We start from the raw sequence: 22332 nt of genomic DNA on the forward strand, positions 1-22332 counted from the left end.
GGATGTTATGTATGGGTGAGCTACTCTTGTTAGCTTGTTGTTTCTTTCTATTCCCTTTTGTGTTAGTTGACCGTTGAAATTTTACTATGTTTGTATTGATTTCATTTTAGTAATGCTATGGACACTTTAGGTTATTGTGGTGTACGATTTGCAAACACCGTATGAATTTCAAGTCATTTCTAGAATGTGCTAATTTCAAGCCATTCCTAGAACGTGCTAATTTTAGACACTTTAGGTTATTGTGGTGTACGTTTTGCAAACACCGTGTGAATTTCAAGTCAGTCCTAGAATGTGCTAATTTCAAGTCATTCCTAGAACGTGCTAATTTCGGACACTTTAGGTTTTTGTGGTGTACGTTTTGCAAACACTGTGAATTTCAAGTCAATTCCTAGAGTGTGCTAATTTCAAGCCATTCCTACAACGTGCTAATTTTAAGTCATTCCTCGACGTGCTAATTTCAAGTCATTTTTCCTATTTCAATTTTTTTTTAAATACTACACAATAAAAAAAAATCTATAAAAATACAACCAGCATATATAATATGATGGATCAATATTATGACACACTAACGTGCAAATTTCAAGTTATTATAAGATTATTTTTCTATTTTAGTATTTTATACAAATTGATGTATACAAATTGGACATGTTGACTATGTAGATTCTTTATACTCCCTCCATCCCTAATAATTCGTCATCATTTGATCCGGCAATTTTTAAGAAATGTGATAGAAAGTGGGTTGAAAAAGTTGGTGGCATGTGGGTTCTACTTTTATATATTAGTTTTATAATAAAATTTGGGTGTGAATGAGTTAGTGGAGTGTAGAGTGCACTTCCAAAAAATGGTAAAAATGAAAAATAACAAATTTTTAGTGACGGATGAAAATGGAAATAGGTGACAAATTTTCAGGGACGGAGGGAGTAGTGTTTATATTGATTTTCACAAGTACATATAGAGATTAAGGATTAATATAGGTCTAGTTTTTTGTTATTTTCATATAAAAAATAATTATATAAATATATGCAATTGAGATTTTATTAGAATCTTTATAGAATTACAATTAATTTGATGTATAACACATGTGGTAGATTGTTAGGATATATACAGACAAGATTTAGGCGCTGTTAACATGATTAATATAATTAAGTTTGATATTGACTGTATTGGAAAACAAAACAATATCTCGGACAATCGCAATTGTTATCAACTTAATTTGGTTTACTGGACTGTATTGTTCTGCGTAAATTTGTAAAACTTAAAAGAAATTGATACATACAAAAATTTAAAGTCAACCCTAAATTTCAAAAAAAATTCTTGTATTTAAAAATTTAATTGGTGTCCGTCCGATAATGTTAAGAAGCAAATTCGGCTACAATCATCCAAAATTCTGGTATTACCTTTCACATAAGCTTGGAAAGATTGATGTGACATTGTCATGCCCTGTATTATTGATGATTACCCCTAAATAAGCAAAAAAAAATGTACGGCAAGTTAAACCAACATACAAATTACTCATCTAATCTTTTCTTTTAGAGCATCCTCATCCGTGTTCTTAGCTAAGTGCTAAAAGCACGGAAGTGGGTCCGAACCCACTTTTACTCCTTGTCCTTAGCTAAGAGCACAACACTCACATCTGTGCTCTTAGCTAAGGACAAGCTCAAGGGTTCCACTATTCTATTATTCAATTTAAATATTTCAATTACTAAAAACATTTTTACATTATAAAAAATATATTAAAAAATAAAAATTACATAAATAAAATCCTAAAAAATAAAAATTACATAATTAAAATCCTAAGAAATAAAAATACATAATTAAAATTCTAGAAAATAAAAAAATACATAATTAAAATCCTACAAATTAAAATTTCCTATAATTAAAGTGTTATAGGAATTTTTTGTGTTGAAGTGGGGGTATTTATAGATGAAGATGTGAATTTTTGGGGAAAAAATTGAAAAATAAATTAAAAATGGGTAGAAAACGGATATAATTTTTTGGGAAGTGGGAAAATATTTTTTTTTATTTAAAAACATTTTTTTAAATAAATTTTGAATTTAAAAAAAAATAAAAAACAAAAAATCGAATTTAGCCATTGGCCAATAAGAATACACCACGTAGGGCTGCTCAGCGGCACGGACGTGCTCTTAACTAAGAGCAGCGTCGTGCCGCTGGCACGGACGGACAGCTCACAACAGCGGACGGACGAGCTCGCGCTCAGCGGCACGGACGGACGGACGGACGCCACCGCTGCAGATGCTCTTACGTATAAAAAAATTTAGAATTTGTCCAAATATATGGCTCTTATATTTCAGAGACGCGGAAATTTGTTTTGATAAGGGTGGTACATTTTCAATTTTGATTTCGGTTATACTTTGTTGTAATAATATATAGAGGTGTTTGCATAATAATTTATTAAAAATATTTAAAAGTAGGCGATATTATACTACTCCCTTGTTAGGACTTACAGGGAAGACAAAAAACATGTTTGGAAATTCAAAACAGTCATGAAAGATTAAGATTTGAATCATGTTTTTGTTTTAGTGATAAAGCTTTACCAGCAGTTTAGGTTCTTTGCTTTGTTCATATAACGTACTCCAATCACATCTGTTACGGTTGGTACCAAATTATTATTCGATGCGTGTGAAGCGTGAATTTAATTTTAAAAAATAAATAAAAATATTTTAAAGAAAAATAAATTCAACAATAAAGAATTAATAAGTAGATACAATTTGCCGTTGACATATGTACGTGGGACCAGCCAAACATACAAGGTGAGTTCATGAATTTGATTACTACTACTACTACCTTGACGTGCTTGAAAAGAGGAAGTAATATAAAAGGGAAACGAAAATATATTTGATTGGATTGACACTTAAACGAATTAATGCCAATGAAATTTAGGGAAATTACAATTGAGTTACATCCCATTATTGCCCTAAACCAGAGTGGATTCAGCTGATCAAATTGAAATCCCATCACAAGTTTTATTAATAATGTAAATGTTTATCTCTAAATATTTATTGCTTTTACCTTTCACACTATCAATTATTGTGATTCCGTAATTAAAATTCATATCCACTCCCAATCCAAGGAATATGCCAAAAATGATCCAAAATGCACATACATTATTTTTTATTTTGAGCCATAAATGGTCCCAATCAAATGAAAGCAAGCAATATAATGTCACAATTCATCTATTTCTTGAGTTCACATTCATAGAACCGTAGCAGTTTGATTAAGTTGCTATTGCCGGCATCGACCGTTCACATTTTCATATCTGTCTATAAAACCCACAAAATTGCATCACTCAATATAACACATCTCAAAATGGAGAAAAATACTACTTTAACTCTTACTATTAAGTTCTTGCTCTTACAATATCTTTTTGTGCTGTCTGTTGCTCAAAATTTTGATTTCTTTTACTTTGTTCAACAGGTAATTTAATTATTGCCTAATTCTTTACATTAGAATTTTGTACTAAATCGTAGTTGAATTATAACGTATGATTTTAATTTAGTGGCCTGGATCATATTGTGATACGAAACAAAGTTGTTGCTATCCAACTACGGGGAAGCCCGCAGCTGATTTCGGCATCCACGGACTCTGGCCGAATTACAACGACGGCACTTACCCTTCAAATTGTGACCCCAACAATTTATATGACCAGTCCAAGGTATAACTACTGTAAAAAAATTTCATATATAAACTAATTGTGTAATACTTGTAGGTTTTATTTTTTTCGCTACTCTCCTTTTAAATTGTTTGTAATTTATAATATTTGAATTTATTATGCAGATATCAGACCTAATTAGCCGAATGCAACAAGATTGGCCTACTTTAGCTTGTCCCAGCAACAGTGGCACCACATTCTGGTCACACGAGTGGGACAAACATGGCACATGTTCGGAATCTAATCTGGACCAACATGGCTACTTCAAAGCCACTCTCAACCTCAAATCTAAATATGATCTTCTCCAAATTCTACAAAATGGAGGTAATTCCCATTCCTAGCTTTAATATTAACTGATTTTAGTGTGAACAAACAAAAGTTATTTTGAGTAATTTTTTTTATTAAATCTAAATACTTGATTATCAGGGATAAGTCCGGATGGTGGTTCTTATAGCTTGAGCAGCATAAAGACTACAATAAGTAATGCCATAGGTTATACTCCATGGATCGAGTGCAATTCTGATGCAGATGGCAACAAACAGCTATACCAGATTTATCTATGCATCGATAAATCGGGCTCTAATTTAATCAAATGTCCTATTTTTCCAAATGGGCAATGTGCATCTACCATTCAGTTTCCATCGTTTTAATTTTATTTAGACACATGTTTCTTGGAGTGTAGCATTTGCTTTTGCTACGTCAATGTATTTTTCCTTAACCGTTTGATTGTACCGTACGTATGTAATCACATTTGTCAAATGTATTTTAAATGCGGTGTTTCCTTGTAAGTGAAAATGACTGTTATATTGTCAATTTTTTCTATGTCGATTGTTTAATGAGTACATATTGGATGTGCTTGTTTGCTAAAAAAGGGGACTGATTAGATGAGGATATGAGGGGTTTATTTCGGGGGAAGAGAAGTAGAAACGAAACTAAACACACTAAATAAATTCGATTCATAAAAAAAATAATTAGGGGTATTTTGGTGCAAGAATTAATTAGTAGCTGTTGCCTTGTTGGGATGTGCAAAACAGTTGAAATAATAGGAGTATGTGTGATTTTATTGGGTTATGAGTGATATGGGAAATAGGAGTAATAGTTATTGCATATTAATCGATGAAACTGACCTATCAACTACTCCTACTTATTGATAGTCTTATATAATTATTACTCCATTAATATTAGGATACTTAGTCACCATATCATCATTAGGATTGACTAAATATTTACTTCCTCCGTGCTATTAAATATGACACATTTGATTTTCGACAAGATTTTATGTAATGTTATTGTGTAAGTTATTTGAAGAGATAGTAAAGTAAGAGAGATGAAAAAGTAGAAATGATGTTATTTTCATTTAAAGAAACATTTCATTTTTATAGGACAATCCAAAAAGTAAAACATTTCATTTTTAATGAAACAAAGGGAATATTATTCATTGATTCAGTCATAAAACTAATAAAAAAATAAATACAAGCATATTAATATAACTCTATTTAATTATTAGGTATTATAATAAACAACAATTATATAAAGTTTAATTGTTTTACTATTAAATTATTATCTTAATCCTCGTGAAAATATCAATAAACCCTTTAAAATTTTTAAATGGAGTACTAAGTATGCATATCTCGTGTTTGATAGTTATTGACTATTAAAAGAATATATTTTTTTTTTTTTACCAGAATATGCAATTTTTTACGTACAAATTTTAATGCATAAGTAAAATAAGAGATGGATAGATGGAAAAAGTAAATAAGCCTTAAAATGATTCTTTAAAATGATCACAGTTGAATTATAGTAAAATCATATTCATGGATTAATTGTAGGGAAACAAAAAATATTATTTAAAAATAATTACAATTATGATTCTTTAAAAATGAATACAATTGAATTATAAATTATTTAATTACCATTTGCATTAATCGTGCGACTACTTTTATTTGGAATAGATTATAATAATTAATTAAATTTAGCACCATGAATATATTCATGGATTAATTATAGAGAAACAAAATAAATTAGTCAAATTCTATCCCTTCAATTGTGGAATTTAAATTTGTGTTAAATTTTATATTTACAAACAAAATACAGTTCTTTAAAATTTGGTCACAAATTTTAAGTTTTAAATTTACAAACAAAAGGGCTATTCCCTAAATATCCCAAAATTCCTCTTATTTCCTAAATACCCCTAAAACTCCCCTTTTATATATTATTATATAGATAGATTTTCATTATTTTGCAAGGGACCTTGAATACTTACTTGAAAACCCCAAAATTAGCTCATCGAATTTGGAATTTCAGCCCAGTTTTTACGAAATCAATTGGGCATATAGGCCTAAATAATAACCTTGAAGATGTGAGACTTTGAGGCTTTCTTATGAGAGTTTGAAGACTGAAAGCAAGGAGTTGGACTACAAATTCTTATTCAATTTAATCTCCCACTGCAACTTCTATATTATCCTCAATTTTTCTAATGTCCAAACTATTTTCTTTTACTAACTGTTGGTTCAAAAGTAATCTATTATATAAAAATAAGAAATTATTTTCTGTTGCTTATTCTTATGATCATGGAGTTATAAATAAAGTGGATGTAGGACACTTATTGTCTTCCCACAAAATAAAGAAGGTTTCAGCTGAAACCAGAATGACATCTCTAGCGATTCAAAAAACCATGTCGAGCAATCGCAACTTCAAAGGCTTGCAACCGGTGTCCTACGCTCAGACCATTCCGATCATACGATGATATCTCACTTATGTTGAGACTTTCACAAGCCTTGATCAGCTCTTCCCCAACCCGCTCCGCCGCCTCCTAACATTCCACAATGCCACACATTTCATTCCCATTTCACTACTGAATCTACCCAAGTAATTAAACACTTACAGCAGTGGAGCAACAAGGATCCTTTCGCGCTGTTTTCTGCAGAGTACTTCCATAGAACAAACACTTGTTATTCTGATCATCAACCAACATTGCATACAGCTGCTTCTCCGAGCAGAACACCGATAGCCTCGGCCGCGCTGCTGTTCCGTTAAACTGTCCAAAAAGATATCAGCAACGCCCATATCCATTTATCAGGAGTGACGGATTGTTTTACTACCTTTTTCCTTGTTCTCCTGTTGCGAATTTTCGGGCTCTCCGTCCGTTGATTCGCTCTTGCTTCAATCACCAGAGGCTTCATCGCAACATCTGGAATTAAACTTTCATCACTTTCTCTCTCACAAGCATTAACACAAACACCTTCCTCGCAAAGTAAATAAAACAACACACTCACTTACTTGCAGGGGGGAGAGGAAGGATACTGGAGGTATGAAGACGAGCACAACCATGGAATTTCAATGAATTAAAATAAGAAGCCATCGCCATGTTTAATTCAATCAAACATTCCAGCAGAGCAGAAGCGGTGAGAGAGTGCGTGGCGTTTTGAACTAGAAATTTTTTCTTTTTAAAATAGGGGGCGCCTACTGGAATTGTGGTGAAGCCGCACGTAGTGAATCTTATCCACGCGTGCGACATGGATAAACATAAACAATCAGTCACTCAATCAACAAACACACTAATTTACTTCTAGATCCTTCTACTATCTTCCTGTTGCCGCCCACCTTCATGCTTAAAAATTCCCCAATTTCTTCATCACTCCATTTCCATCTAAATTCTAATCATCAATCCCTAATCCACCTCGCAATCTCTCTTCTCTCTTTTCAATTTCGTCGCAAAAAATGGCTTCGGAGCCCTCTCCCTTCATCGAAAGCCTAATCAATTCGAGAAACAGAGACATCTCCCTCTTCCTACCCTTCCTCCTCGGCCTCAACGCTGCTGCGGCGGAGGATTCTGGCAGCCCGCCTGACCGGATCGTGCTAATCAACCCCTTCACGCAGGGCATGGTAGTGATCGAGAGAAGCAGCAGCGATAATAGCAACAACTCAGGTTTTGAGTCCTTTCTCGAAGAATTGTTCTCTCGCAAGAGCGGCCGGCCGCCGGCGTCAAAAGCGGCAATTGAAGCTATGGAGACCGTAGAAGTGGTGGTCGGCGAAGAAGAAGGCGGCGATCAGTGCGTGATCTGCTTGGAGGACTGGGAAGCTGGGGAGAAGGCGAAACGGATGCCGTGCAAGCATAGGTTTCACGGCGAGTGTATAGAGAAATGGTTGAGAATTCACGGGTCCTGCCCCGTTTGTAGATACGAGATGCCGATGGATGACGAGAAGAAGAGGAGGAAAGAGATTTGGGTGAGTTTTACGTTTGGTGGTGAGAGGAGAAGTGGTGAAACAGGGAGTGAGAATGATGGCGATTCTAGTGATTCCAGTTGAATCTACTTGATTTGTGTATATATCTCTGGTTTTTGTGCAAAGTTATTTGTTTGGTTGATCGAATTGGTGAAGAGAAAAATTGATTCAAATGTTTTCATTAGATGAATGCAAGCTTGGCTCTGAAGGTAGTTTGTGATGTCCCAATGAATTTACTTTCTCATTCACAGAAACTGAACACACAGAATCCCCCAAATTCAGGATAAGATGATCAACATTTCTTAAAATCTTGTAAACTATAGTGAGAATGTAGCTCTGTTAAGAAGAGGTGGAGAATATGCATGAACTAGACTATATACTTAAAAAATAAGGATATCCTGATCTTCCACAAAAGGGTGTACAAAACAATATACATAGTCACGATATATAGGCATCTTATAATTATATTAATAGTATAGCATTAACATGATGAGTATACACACTAAAAAGTTCCATCGGAGTTCAAGTCAATCCCTCTAGGTCTAGGCCCCGAGTCGAATTCATTGAGCGAGTCGCGATTCAAATCTATATCATCCCTTTTCCGTTTCTCCGAAACCGGATTATCATTGATCTCCGAGGAGGTGAGGGAGCTCTCAAAGGAGCAGCCGGCGAAGACCTTGTCGGCGTCACTGTCAGTCATGACGGAGGTGGTGCAGCCGGAGTCGACCATGGAGGCGAGGTGAGAGAGCTGAGCTCGAGCGTGTTCGGCCTCGATGGAGCAGGCTCTGTATCCAGAGAGAGTCTCCTCCGCCTTCTTGAGCACCGACTGGAGATATCTCCCTTGAGCCTCCATCCTCAGCTGTAGATGCTTCTGCACCTCTATCTGCTGATGCAGCTTCCTCTGCACCTCCATCTGCATTTTCAGAGCCTCCGCCACCTGCACACTGCATCCACAAACACAACACACTCAGCCACCACCACCACCCCTTTCTTTAGCTACTAGAGCCTCTAATTGAAGTTATTACTCATTTGTCTTCTCCGCATTGCTCTTCTTGCTAGTTACTATGTTGCTACTCTCCGTCTCTCTGCTGTCGTGGTGGAAGCTCTGCGACGAAGACGACGACTGGTGGCTTCGTCCCAGTCTGTATTTCTGCACAATACAAGAATCCATTCTGTTGTTAAATATGTTTTCATGTCTGAAATGAAGGGAATAGAATATTTGCCTGTAAATGGCTCTTGAGGTGGTAAAGAGTCAATCCTTGAATGCCCATGACCCTCATCAAGGATTTGGGAGTGGCCTCTGCAAATAAAGTTGTTAAGACATTAGACTATATGATTCTACTTTGTAGGAATGGAGAAGTGTGATACTGACTCTCAGGGCCTCCGAGCTGTTTGACAGCGTCGACGAATCGTTGGTGGAGCTGAGGAGTCCATTTGAGTCGGGGCTTGGCGTCGCTGGAGAGGACGAGGTTCATGTCTTGGTTGAGAAGAGCCATGGATGGTAATGATGATGATCATAGGAGGTGATTGAATTCTCTTTATAATTGTTGGCATGTACTATGTTGTCACTCCATATCTGGAAACATAAGTGGGGTTGTGTTGTGAGGGAATATATGCTGTGAGCTGTGGCCCTTTCTTTTCTCCCATTTCCCATTTCCTTTTTTTTTATTTGACTTGAAAGGGTGGGGAGAATCTCTGTGATGCAGCAAAAACAGAGAAAGCAACATACTTCAATTTGGAGTCTCAAAAGGAGAGAAAGAGAGCAAAAAAAAGTGTATGGTTTGTTTTTATCCTCCTGTATTCCCACCTCTCTTTCACTCTTAAGTTATTCCCATAGGAGTTAGGCAGTGCCCACCATGATGTATAATGGGAGCAACTTTTGTAAAACCCCTTAAGAAGCTTTGATGGAAAGAAGAAAGAAAATTTAATCATCATGATATGTTTCTTTTTAAAGATTGAAAGGGATAACAAAATCAATACATATAGACTTATTTAGTTTTTGGGGGATGATTATCACATTTTTCTTTTTCCAATTTCCTTCCTGAGAGGGTGTGGTGTGGATAGATTTGGCCGGTTCTTTTTGTTTCTTGTAGGGATAGAGGAATAAAGGAATCTAGCATTAGATTTTTGGACAAGCAAGTATTAGTGTTATCGATAAGTACTGCATTCATATTAATAATCAGGTATAATATGATTGACATGATAAAAAACAATTTGGTACAATGACCCTTTTGGCCATCTTGTTTTTTTCATTTTGTAGCTGTCTGACACTCTGAACCAAACAATAACAGAAACTCATACTAACATATTTAGGCAGAAACAGAAGCACTATTCAAGAATGAGTTTAGTTATGTCAGAAATTCAATCTGTGCAGCAGTCTTAAAATATGTATTTATATTTTATAGTATTTGAAGTGTCAAAATGATATAAAGAAAGCCCATCTTTTCCTCTTTGCTTAAAGTCCAAGAATTGCATGGATTCTTGCTCAAAGATTTAAAATATTGTGCAGTCAAGTTGATGAAGTGAAGCAGTCTAACCTAGTCTTTTGCCTTTTGATCATTAAGGATTTAATTATTGAAAGTTGTTTCCTGAATATATAAACAATGATGTCTGTTTGGAATTTAATTAAGTGGTAATAGAATCTTTTTTTCCCCTCAATCACAGACACAAGGAAATGACAAAAAGCCTCACATTAATATATGCATCCACACTAAAGCAATCCATGAAAAAGGGAGGGAGAAAATTAAAATTCACACGTAAAAAATTGCATGTCTTGAAATTGCCTATGAAATAAGATAAATTCATTATTATTTTTACAAAAAATTGTAAATCAATAAAAGGAATAGGAGAGAGGCACAATGGCAAACAGCAAATCCCAAAAGTCATTTAGATCAGATCAGTCTTTTGCATTTCTTGGGTTGCGCGCAAAGAGTCGGATCCATGGAATAAAAATTCAATGATTGATCACCAAAAAAGCATTGCCATTACTTATCTTTATAGAGAAGATCATTAGATGCAAAGTAGAAAAAAAAGAAAACAAACGCTTAATGTTTAGCTTTTAGCTCTTACACTCAATACATGTTACATTGCTCACTCGTGTCTAACTATGTTGAGGCGCAACAGTTGACTGAACATCTAGGGGTAAAGCACTGTTTCTATGCACGACGTGAGAGCAGTACCAAATCGAAGTAAACTCTAAACGCAACCTTCAACGAGGCCAATTTAGCTAGCATGGATAACTATGTTGCTTTGTCTATACCGCAATCTAAAAGAAATCAAGTTCACATTGAAAAGGGAAATGGGAAGACATAAGTGGCCCAAAAGTTTGAAAAATGAGGTGAAGAAACAAGAGCTTTCCCTTTAAGCAGGTTGGTGTACTTTTATATATTCCATGGAGAGTAAAGGAGATTCTAGGATGATGCAAAACAAGGCCTTGGGATTTTGAGGGAAGCTCCATTGAATCAAAAGTCATCAAATTATTATTCTCTTTGGGTCCCACTCAGGAATCAACAAAAGGAACTTGTCACAATCTCCCACCAATTGATTTTTCTTATTACTGGTAATATTTATCCACGTTAAATTTTGTGGATATATCATTGTAATCCCTTACGCCAGCATTATGCAAGCATTCGCTTCCTCTCTGGTTGGCTCGAAGCCTTAGATATATCGTTGAGTCAGTTATTTTTCTGTTTCAACAAATGTCATCGCATGTGTTGCTCATCATTTGAGAAACAATTTGTACATAACAACTTTAGACAGCAAGATTTTTGCATTAGGAAGATTAAATAAGATCATACAAGAAAATGTAAATTTGGTATGGTTTCACAAGGGGGAGCTTCCGTTGGATAGAGTGAGGTTGCATAAAGTTGAATATTGTGACCTAATATTTTACTAGTTTTGTAGCCACCCATTTTTCATAGTACTATGCTACATATATCGATCATGTGCAGTCCAATTCTGCTTTAGCATATATCATCAATTCATGTAATGATATTGAGATAATAAGCCCAACTTTATGAATAACAACTGAAAATATAGTGTAGCATATACAGATAGCTAAGTAAGGAAAGCTACTAGTACATTTTTCTCCAAATTCATTAGTGGCAGATAATGTTTCACTCACTCTCTCAGCTATGATAGATCTGCTGATGCAAATAAGTCCGGTTTTCTCTTCTCAGAAGCCGTTTGCCTCCTCCTGCATCCATCTCCGCCTTAAAGCTCTTCTATTCGATGACATGTTTCTACAAGTTTTTGATGACGATATTATTACTAACTTCACCAAATGAAGACTTTGTTGAATGTATTAGTTTACATACTATTAAGTATTTAATTTTACGTTTATGTTTATGTTTATGTTATGTATTATTGTATTATTCGTCGCACTCCAAGCACAAAATTCTGGCTCCGCCTCCTGTGTGTTTAGGATTTGGGAACACGTTCGCATGTGTTCATCAGTTTTCTGAAAACTATACAAGAAATTCATCGAAACATGACCTGCAAATTAATGGATCACACACACATACGCATCAAGAGCAAAGCTCTTCTTCATGTCAAAGTGGCAGACTAATAATAGTTCATCATCTTTCATGAAAAAAATAATAAAATAAAAGTAAGTTTATGATCTTAAAAAAACGTTTATAAAGCGACAAACTTGACCAATGATCAATAAGTCAACTAATCCTCATATTGCTTCAGTTCCTAATCCTAGGTTAATTAGTCAATAATTGTCTGCTAATAATTAAACTCTCTGTCCTAAACCTTGAAAATATCCACCCAAAAACAATCATCATATTTCTGCCACAATTCCACGAGCAAAAATGATATAGCATGAAGATATGGACCTTTTAAGAGAATGGGGCAATGCATGATGCACGCCAAAGGGGAAAACTTTCTAGTTCTGCAACAAGAGACTATACAAGATAAATTGGGGTGTTTATTTCTTTTCTAGTACTAGAAGTGGCTGACACCTCACACCCACTTCCTCCACTTAGGCATTATTATCATTTCATTGTCTCTGCTTTTCTTCTTTGTGGATAGATTTAGGTGGTTTACATAGCATAGCAATAGCATGTTCCTTTTCCAAGCTTTGAATAATTTTTAAAGATATTCCAATATCTTAGATGCTCTCATCCTTTCTTTTCTTTTCAAACCCAATTTTGACATTACAACGCCTTCTTTACCACCGTGTTTCATGCTTCTTATTCGAGGGTGATTCCGGCATCAAACTTAATTTGGTTTAGATACAACATTTCTTGGTTAGGGAGTAACGATGGATTTGATTTTTGGACCTACTACTAAATACAATAATGATAAAACAAATATTTGATTACGGGAATGACAAAATTACCCTTAATGATATTACAATAAAATATTTGAATTTTAGAACTCTCACCATTAAACCTGCGACAACCCTTAATTAAACACATACATGGCTTGCTCGCCTCAAATCAGCATACTTTACTACATTCCAAAAGATTCCATCTTTCTGGTTTTAAAGATTCTTCAACTCTTGTTCATTTTTTCAGTAGCCAAAATTTCGAAAGGCCTTTTTATTTGGATATGTTCTGGACTATGATCTGCTTCTTCTAAACTTTTGCAGAATAATGAGGAAGCAAAAGATTGCTGGTTTTTCTAAACTTTGAAAAAAAAAGAGAATTAGGTTTTTTTTCTAAAATTTCAGAAAGTATTAGGAAGAAGAAGATCAAAATGGATAGATGTGTCATTTTGCATAATTTTTCATGATATAAAGAGTTTTTACATATTTTTTTTATAATAAAAATGAGAAAGGTGGAAGATAATATTTGTAATTACTTTATAGGGATGCCAAAACCCTTTTTGTGATACACTAGCAAATTCATAGTGCGTTCATTCGCATTCCATGGGATAAATCTTGATAAGATATTGGAGTACTTTAATTTTCAAATTTACAGTACTATTAATGAGTTTTTTCGAATCAAATAGTAATATTGTTATGGTCGAATGTACATAGAAATTAATGAATGGAGATGTTGAAGAAAATTAAATCCTGGGAATTAAGGTATTGTCCGGAGCCACAAGTAAAGCACTCAATGCAAATGGTAAATGCAGTTCGGTCAGCCAAATTTGAGAGGAATTTGAAGAATTGAGGTTGACATGTTTGCCATCATCCAAAGTTGTGTGGTCACTTGTGCCTATTGCCGCCTATCCACAACAACTAACAATATCGCATCGCTTATTTTATCTATACATCAGACAACGTTGGATCAAGTAAGGTGGATTCGGGTTTGGCCACAGAGTTGATTAATCCCACTACCAGCTTATCATCAAGGCTAAAATATTTCATTAAAAATCAAACCTTTGAATTTGTCGTTGATCATATAATTAATTAGGTTAAGGTTCACTTTCATATTTCATCTCTCTATCAATCATTCGGCATTCATGACTAGTGATGATCTTTCAACTATTTTTATCTGGAGTTTCTTTTACTCTGGAACGGATCTCCTAATCCATTCCTAATCCACTTTTCGCAACTTAATAAAATAATCTTATAATATAAGTGACCTGTCTAATCTCAGGAATCTATATATGTTGCTAGATCCACTTTGGCATCATAGGGATTTTAGGATTATTTAACGGATCAACATTTGCCACGTAATACTATTTCTAACAGACGTAATGAAAGAAGTGATACATTTGGGGAATCTAGTTTTCACTTGGACCTATTACAAGAATTTTGGCCGACAAGTTCCCAATTTAGTGATGTCATCATAACTTCAATTCAAATTTAATGCTGTGGAGTAATATCTTTAAATGTTTGAATACCGATCGCAGTGGGTCATATAAGTTTTAAAATAAGTTTGGATCATATAATTTAAATAAATTAGTATAATTATTTTTTTTCTTCAAATGATTGTTTATTATTAGGGGTGCTTAAACGGTTTTCCGGTTCCGGTTCCGGTACCGGTTCCAACTTTTTAAATAAAACCGGTTCCGGTTTGGAACCGGTCGGTTCCGGTTCCTAACCGGTAACCGGATCATAATTTAATTTTATTTTTTTATAATTTAATATACTAATACATCTAATTTAATTGAATTAATTTTGAATTAAATTAAAATAATTTGAAACATTGAGTGATTTTTAGATTTAAAAAGTGTTAGATTTGCGAGTTCTGTTTCTGAAGTATTTAAAATGTTTAAACCGTGATATTTTGAATCTACAATTATTTCCCCAATCAATTTTTTATGAACTAATTATAATGAGTAGGACATCATAAGTTTGTTTTTAATTTCCAAAAGAACTTATACAATTACAATATCATTTCATATGATAGAAATTTAACTTTATAACAAATACATGTAACAATTCATTTAACATACGCTTTTAACATGTTTGTGAATAATTTATTAACTGCTGCGTTATAAACCAAAAAGTCACAACAAGATCAATTAGTAATATTAGAAATTCCATTGAATATTTGTTTAGCCAAAAAGGGGAATTGAAATTCAATTTTAAAACTTATTTTTTTTAAAAATTGCTAAAGTTTAGAACTCCTATTTTTTTATTAAAAAATTGCTAACATAAACTAGTCCGACCTACTACACTTGACATCACTCTTATCCATATATGAATATTATTGTATTGTTGGTTTGTACTTTTGTGTATTTACTTGATTTTTTAGGTATTATTTGTTATATTTCTAGATGTTTGGCTTATTATTTTTTTTAGTATTGAACTATTTAAAATTATAAATAAATTCGGATTAAAATTACACATCGGTTCCGGTTCGGAACCGGAATCGACCGGTTCTTAACCGGCCGATTCCAAACCGGAACCGATCGATTTCGGTTCCGGTTCCGGTTCTAGGATTTATGAAAATTTAAAACCGGTTAACCGGTCAACCGGTCCGGTTAGAACCGGAACCGGCCGAATAAGCAGGTCTATTTATTATACTGTTTATACTTACGGTGCCACGCAAATGACGCATTCTCTTATGGAGCACCCTTACTGCTAGGAGCAATTATTTATCCACATTCTGTATCTCAATGACCCGACAATACCTCAAAAAATGTATGCCGACAAATGATTTTTTAATATATATAAAAAAATCACTTTATGCGTAAATGTTTTTATTTATTATTTCACCTATGCATTGACGTTACTTTAAGATTTGTGCAATTTCATTTCAAGTAACCTAAACTCTAATCATAGTTATTTGTTGGTGAATGACGATGACTACGATAAGATGTCTCCAACTCAATTTAATAAGTTGGAGATTTAAGATTTGAAAATTTTGAGTCTATATGTGTTATTTGTATATCTTGAAATAATAAGTTTAAAAAATACAATACTTTGTTTGTTGGTACAAAGTTGGAGTGAGTAGATATATATACGGTAAAATTTCAAATATTCCCTTCGCTCCCGGAAACAGAAAATTATGAACTATGTCTTTTTTAATTCATTTCTGAAAAGTATAAAGTTTTTAATTTTGTAAATTTAATTACACTACAAATAATATGAACCACCATTTTCACTAATACTATTTTCACTATTCTTTCTCTTTCTCTTTCCCACTTGATCAGTTATATACTCCATCCGTCTCATTACAAGTGAGACGTATACCTTTTTAAGACGTCTCACTATAAGTGAGACATTTCCTTTTCATGAAAAAAACAACATTTAATTTCTCTCTTACTTTCTCTTCTTTTTTATTTTTTCTCTCGTCTTTTTTACTCATAAAAATTTATGTTCAAAAGAAATGTTTCACCTATAATAAGACGAAGGGAGGTGAGCAATTTCCCACTTGGGGAATAAAAAACCATATGTAGTAATTAATAAATATGGAAAATGATTTAGCGCACAGGATAATGGAGGAAAAGATACTCCGTGGACCCAGTCTTATCTCTGACACGTGTCAAACACTGGTGAAAGGTATTGCTTCAGTTGGATTTGGATCGACAAACCTCAGCCACGAAAAAATGATTCTCCGCTGTGTGGGCTCATTTGCTTACGTCAGTGGGACACGCGTCCAAAAGCTGTTAGCTGGTTGAGGAGCTAACCTGGGCTGACAGATGGGCTTCTTTCACAAACCTTTTCAGATGGGGCCCTTCACGCCAGCACGCGTGGCCCAACTGCCACGTGCGACTCTTTGTCAGACTTTGACAGCTTGGAAATTTGCTCTGCAAAATATCCTTTATATTCTCTGTATAATTAATTCTCTAAAAGAAATATACTCTGGCTTATACAATTTTGCTTCATAATTCATATGCATATTGGCTTTCTGCAATTTCAACAATCAATACCCTTCCAATCTCCCCCACAAGATCATCCACTCTTTCCCTTTTAATCTATCTGACAAGAATATGCAGCTTCTATTTTTAAAACTTCTTTTTATTTCTAATAAGTTGGGACTTATTATCCACTGATAATACTTTAATTACTTTTTCTTTCTATCTCTCTTACTTTACCAATTTTGCATTAAAATCCATGTCAAACCCAAAGTGTATATTCTTTTGGGATGGAGGGAGTATCATTGTTGATTTTTCTGTTAAAATTTGCCTTAGAGCATCTCCAACAAGGAAGGGTAAATAAAAGAGGTATATCATTTATATACCTCACCAAAAAATGAAATATACTCTTCTTAAAAGAAATATACTCCAAAGAAAAAAGGTATATAGAAAGATAAATGATTTTTTAAACATAAAATAATAGTACAAAATGCATTAAAAACATAATATGTGATACATCCTCAAATACCTTCTCCCTTGGAGAATGGTGAAAAGGAGACAAATATGGTAGTTATAAAATTGAGAGATAAAGATACCTCTTCAAAATGGGAAAATGTTTAATACCTCTCCATTTACCTCTCCCCTTGGTGAATGATTTTTCATAAAAAAAAAAGGTTAATATGGTAGTTATATATATAACTTTACCTCTCCATTTACCTCTCCCCTTGGAGAATAATTTTTCATAAAAAAAAAAAATGACTGGTAGTTATATAACTTTACCTCTCCATTTATCTCTCCCCACGGAGATGCTCTTATACAGTAGACAGTAGTACTAGTATTTGTCAATCTTCTTTACTCATAGGGGGTGTTCGGTTGGCAAGACTAAATCTCATGATTAAATGTGTATCATGTTTGGTTGATAAGATTGTCCCCCACAACTTAATCCTAGATGGATAGCCTCATGATAATTAGACATAGCCTCCCCCCTCCAACTAAAATAATCCCACAACTTAATTCTAGATGGATAGTCTCATGATAATTAGTCATGACAACCGAACGCCATCATAGAGAAGTTTTCATGCGATTTCATCAAAGTTAAACCTTTATTCTCATATATCAAAATTGGTTTGAAGTGTTCATAGGAATATGTTAGAGATAAAATGAGTCTTAACGCCATATCATCATTTCCATTTTCCACAGCGATCCAATATTCATATCCATTTTCCACATCATAGGAATATGTTAGAGATAAAATGAGTCTTAACGCCATATCATCATTCCATTTTCCACACCGATTCAATATTCATATCCATTTTCCACATCGATCCAATATTCATAGTTCACAGATAATGTCATTAAAAATAAGCAAATATTCTGAAAATTCCCATCTATAAAGTATGAAATTTTCCTTCGTATGCAATCAATTTGAAATGCCCTATGCTTGGTCTAGAGCTCCAATTCTTCCTACACTTTTTTCATACTCGAAATCTCATGTACGTTTGAAGATTTTTTTTTTTTTGAGCAAGACTAGAAACATTACTACTTATGTTTCTCTCCCTTAAATTCAAATTATCACAATCTCATCTCTGATACCAGAATCTTTCTAGCTTGTAACTCAGGTTTAATCCGGTTAACTCGTCATAGCCTTATAAACACCAGATTGCATCAACACATTACACATCCTTGACTTACACACCACAAGCAAAGTTGACTTTTTCACCAAACTTTATTGAACTAGAAATCATTTTCACTTATTGTTCTCCAAATATTTGCCACAGAAAAGATACATTTTGATCAAACAATATTGTAAACCACATTATTATACTTCATCCGTCTTACTCAAGATGTCCACATTCTTGAGTGGCACGAGATTTTAGGAAAATTTGTTAGATGGATTAAGTCGAGAGATGGATTTATTTCCAAACTATAAAGAAAAAGTAAATATGTTGAGTGAGACGGAGTGACTACTTAAAATGTCAAGATATCTTAAACAGGGCACATATACTATTTGTTGGAAAATCAACTCCTCAACCAATTTGGAAGAAACAAAAATGACAATCACCAACATAAGAATTTAATCTGAAAAAAATTCAAATTTGGAGAAACACCACAAAGTTCAAAAGAAATTCACCATATGACAAATTTCCACAATTATGCAATATTCATCAAACTCTCCTTCCTTTGGAAAAACTCAAACCCTTACTTAGTTACATAGAGATTTTTCTCACAACGAAACTAAAAATAAAGATTTTTGACTAGGTTCATTTACAAGACTATAGACTAGTGATTGATGTAATTGTATGAAAAGTACTTGAGCTCTTAATTAGTACTCCGTTCTAGTATAATAGTTTAAGAGAATTCTCTTACTTTGATTATACTAACGTCATGGAACAAGTAGTACTATCTTTTATTTTAACACTGGCAAAATCCAACATTTTCGTAGTCAAAAATCCAACAATTTTTCACCTATATGATTGCATTTTTTTTAAAAATGAGAAGAAAGCACATAGAAACATATGGTAAAACAATTGATTTAATAAATAAAATTTATATAATAATCTCTTTTTTTGTTTGTCATGATAAATTTACAATAAAAAAATACTCGCTTATTTATTTAAAATCCATAGAAAGTGAAAATTGGAATACTTTTACGCAGTGAGTCAAGTAATATTTGATGAGTAAAACAAGAAGAAATAGAAACATGAGGTGTAGAAGAAAAAGGCATTTAGTTGAAGAAAAAGGTTGAATTCAAAGGCGGCACTCTGAAATCCATTATTAAGATTTTCGCAAGGCCACAAAACAAACTTGTGGCTCAGAATTCATTTGCACCGCTGACGTGGCTCCCTGGCCCAACTTCCATCTTCCATATACACCGCAAATTCAAAGAAAAAAAGAGAAAAAGGGTAAACCAAAATAACTGAAAATTTCCGAACAGATAGAAGAGGAAAGACGTCTCTCTATTAGGTAGAAAGAGAGATCTTTAAATTGCAGAGACAGAAACTGCTGCTGATCATAAAGAATGTCAGAAGTTATAAAAGATTCAGCAATCAAACTGTTCGGTAAAACCATATCGCCAGACACCCTCTTTCCCGATGATGCATCACTTTCTCATTCCTTCACATCATCCACTTCTCCTGACAGCAAGGTACTTATATATTTCTTGCTCTTTTTTAAGTACTCAATTTAGGCATGAATGTGTTGGTCCACTCTTTTAGTATGAATTATACATACAGGATGAATCGGTAGTTGAGGACAACGGGTCAAGCGAAGATGAAAAGAAGGAGGCGGTGGCGGGGAAGAAGCCGGAGAAGATAATCCCGTGCCCACGGTGCAGCAGCATGGACACCAAATTCTGCTACTTCAACAACTACAACGTCAACCAGCCACGTCACTTCTGCAAGAAGTGCCAGAGATACTGGACAAGCGGCGGCACCATGCGAAACGTCGCCGTCGGATCCGGCCGCCGCAAAACCAAGAACTCCATCCATCCCAACTACCACGCCGATGCTTTGCTCTTCGCCCCCCATCACGGCTTCCCCCTCAGCTTCTATCCCGCCGCATTCTACTGCAGCTCAGGCCTCGGGAAGCACTCGCGAGACGGGGTTTTGGTGCCGAAGACGCTGAGGATTCATGACCCCAGCGAGGCGGCCAAGAGCTCCATATGGACGACTCTGGGGATCAACAAGGACAGCGGGGGCATGTTTGTTGGGAGGAGAGGCGTTGGAGATGATACTACGCTCGCAGCAGCGAAACTGCTGCGGGCGAATCCCGCGGCTTTGTCGCGCTCGCTTAACTTCCATGAAAGGGCCTCAACCTAATTAAACCTTGCTTTTTGGTCTTGTTATATATCTATATATACATTCTAACACTAGATGATAGTATTGTCTAATTTTGGGGATTTTATGAGTTTTTATATATATGGGGATAGAATTTGCATAATATATTTATTCTGCTTGTACAAATGTACATATCTTTCTCTAACTTTGGAAAGCAAATAAATCTTGGGAGTTTTGTAGATTGAAAAGAGCCCTTTCTGTGATTGTCTGTAAGTAGACATCCTTTGTAACAAAAGCATTTTTGGTGAACCCAATGATCAAAAGTTCAAATCTTAGGTTGAGTAAGGTTATGACTATCATATTTTGTTGATTTATTCTGGTTTATTAAATACATGACATTGGTCCTAAATTGCTTCCTACTTTCCTAAGTTTTCAGCATGCACCTGATTGGTGAATCCAAGAATTAATGAATAGAATATGACAATGCATTCCATCTGAATGGAAAATGAATAAACAATCTCCTGGTGCTGAAAATATGGGACCATAAATTATTTTCTTTGCTAAATTTGGCCTATTTAAAATCCATTCCTCCAACGATATTGTAACACGAAAGAATATACTATTAATTACTACCACACAAATCTGTTTAGGAAAATAGCTACTGGCAGTCCGGCAGCAAGTTAGATTCGGAGAAATTATTTTTCTTTAATTTCATAATTTGATTTTCTGTCTTGTTTGGTGTGTTTCAAATTCAATGATCTAAAAGGTGAGAGACAAGTGTGAGACAAGGGAGATATTTAGATGTTGTTTTCAGCAATTGCAGACCACAAACTTTTTTAGCAGTAAATTAGTTGGAATGGGACCAAGCTCTTAAACCATGTGGTGCTGCGACAACTTTTATTTATTCTCTATATTCTTCCGTATCAATATATATACTTTTCTTTATCCTTTTATTTTCTCACATATATAAAGAACGTTAATTGTTTTCATAAATACATGCGACTGAAGATACGTAAATAAAATTTGATTAAGAGATAAAGCACTCCCTACGTCCACAAAAAATAGAGCAATTTGTGTATGACACAGGTTTTAATTTGAAATTGGTAAAGTAAGAGAGAAGGGAAAAAAAAAATGAGAAGTAGTATTAGTGGAATGATGTGTAGGGTTATTATTTGTTGAAATTTTTTTATAAATGATTGTGCTCTATTTTTTGTGGGCTTGGAGAGTATGAGATAAGAAAATTAACATTACTTTTCTTTTAATCATAAATTTAACAATATTGTAATTTACGATTTGTAATTCTTACAGAGTTTGTTTTATTTACATTGGAGAAGGCGACTTAATTAATTATCCGAACTATTGGCTAATGAACACCTTGATTCGACGTCGTTATAACTTATAATATCAACCTAGATTTCACAAAATCGTGATTTTATAATATTTGTAGTTAAATTATAC

The 22332-nt window shown here is 34.2% G+C and overlaps 5 protein-coding genes across 5 annotated transcripts; 3 read left to right on the forward strand and 2 right to left on the reverse strand.

Moving 5' to 3' along the window:
* Nucleotides 1–3318: 3318 nt before the first annotated feature.
* LOC125207948 (extracellular ribonuclease LE-like) lies at nt 3319–4492 on the forward strand. Its single transcript, XM_048107471.1, has 4 exons — nt 3319–3435; nt 3518–3673; nt 3796–3994; nt 4097–4492. Exons 1-4 carry the CDS (start codon nt 3328–3330, stop codon nt 4318–4320), a joined length of 687 nt encoding a protein of 228 aa, XP_047963428.1. The 5' UTR covers nt 3319–3327; the 3' UTR covers nt 4321–4492.
* A 1683-nt stretch (nt 4493–6175) lies between these two features.
* On the reverse strand, nt 6176–7128 carry LOC125205260 (50S ribosomal protein L18-like). The gene is made up of 4 exons (XM_048104088.1): nt 6950–7128; nt 6772–6860; nt 6555–6707; nt 6176–6482 (listed from the first exon to the last, which is right to left on the reverse strand). Exons 1-4 carry the CDS (start codon nt 7035–7037, stop codon nt 6327–6329), a joined length of 486 nt encoding a protein of 161 aa, XP_047960045.1. The 5' UTR covers nt 7038–7128; the 3' UTR covers nt 6176–6326.
* A 155-nt stretch (nt 7129–7283) lies between these two features.
* Nucleotides 7284–8106, forward strand: LOC125205261 (E3 ubiquitin-protein ligase MPSR1). The gene has a single exon (XM_048104089.1). It carries the CDS (start codon nt 7391–7393, stop codon nt 7976–7978), a length of 588 nt encoding a protein of 195 aa, XP_047960046.1. The 5' UTR covers nt 7284–7390; the 3' UTR covers nt 7979–8106.
* A 165-nt stretch (nt 8107–8271) lies between these two features.
* LOC125205259 (myb family transcription factor PHL8-like) lies at nt 8272–9772 on the reverse strand. The gene is made up of 4 exons (XM_048104087.1): nt 9267–9772; nt 9118–9194; nt 8920–9044; nt 8272–8838 (listed from the first exon to the last, which is right to left on the reverse strand). Exons 1-4 carry the CDS (start codon nt 9388–9390, stop codon nt 8397–8399), a joined length of 768 nt encoding a protein of 255 aa, XP_047960044.1. The 5' UTR covers nt 9391–9772; the 3' UTR covers nt 8272–8396.
* Nucleotides 9773–19989: 10217 nt separating this feature from the next.
* Nucleotides 19990–21122, forward strand: LOC125204268 (cyclic dof factor 3). The gene is made up of 2 exons (XM_048102868.1): nt 19990–20243; nt 20332–21122. The coding sequence occupies exons 1-2, from the start codon at nt 20118–20120 to the stop codon at nt 20914–20916; spliced, it is 711 nt and encodes a 236-aa protein (XP_047958825.1). The 5' UTR covers nt 19990–20117; the 3' UTR covers nt 20917–21122.
* Nucleotides 21123–22332: the final 1210 nt, after the last annotated feature.

This window comes from Salvia hispanica, chromosome 2 (genome assembly GCF_023119035.1).
Source record: "Salvia hispanica cultivar TCC Black 2014 chromosome 2, UniMelb_Shisp_WGS_1.0, whole genome shotgun sequence".
Classification (NCBI taxonomy): Eukaryota; Viridiplantae; Streptophyta; class Magnoliopsida; order Lamiales; family Lamiaceae; genus Salvia; species Salvia hispanica.

Bases quoted from the DNA above. Each gene is read 5' to 3' on its own strand.
- LOC125207948 (XM_048107471.1), top strand. From the start codon at position 3,328: ATGGAGAAAAATACTACTTTAACTCTTACTATTAAGTTCTTGCTCTTA. The intron at 3,436-3,517 runs GTAATTTAATTA...ATTTTAATTTAG, and splicing joins TCTTTTACTTTGTTCAACAG to TGGCCTGGATCATATTGTGA. The intron at 3,674-3,795 runs GTATAACTACTG...TTTATTATGCAG, and splicing joins ATTTATATGACCAGTCCAAG to ATATCAGACCTAATTAGCCG.
- LOC125205260 (XM_048104088.1), bottom strand. From the start codon at position 7,037: ATGGCGATGGCTTCTTATTTTAATTCATTGAAATTCCATGGTTGTGCT. The intron at 6,861-6,949 runs GTAAGTGAGTGT...GTTTAATTCCAG, and splicing joins CCTTCCTCTCCCCCCTGCAA to ATGTTGCGATGAAGCCTCTG. The intron at 6,708-6,771 runs GTAGTAAAACAA...CTTTTTGGACAG, and splicing joins ACAGGAGAACAAGGAAAAAG to TTTAACGGAACAGCAGCGCG.
- LOC125205261 (XM_048104089.1), top strand. From the start codon at position 7,391: ATGGCTTCGGAGCCCTCTCCCTTCATCGAAAGCCTAATCAATTCGAGA.
- LOC125205259 (XM_048104087.1), bottom strand. From the start codon at position 9,390: ATGGCTCTTCTCAACCAAGACATGAACCTCGTCCTCTCCAGCGACGCC. The intron at 9,195-9,266 runs GTCAGTATCACA...CTTTATTTGCAG, and splicing joins ACAGCTCGGAGGCCCTGAGA to AGGCCACTCCCAAATCCTTG. The intron at 8,839-8,919 runs GTAATAACTTCA...TTGTGGATGCAG, and splicing joins AATGCGGAGAAGACAAATGA to TGTGCAGGTGGCGGAGGCTC.
- LOC125204268 (XM_048102868.1), top strand. From the start codon at position 20,118: ATGTCAGAAGTTATAAAAGATTCAGCAATCAAACTGTTCGGTAAAACC. The intron at 20,244-20,331 runs GTACTTATATAT...TTATACATACAG, and splicing joins CCACTTCTCCTGACAGCAAG to GATGAATCGGTAGTTGAGGA.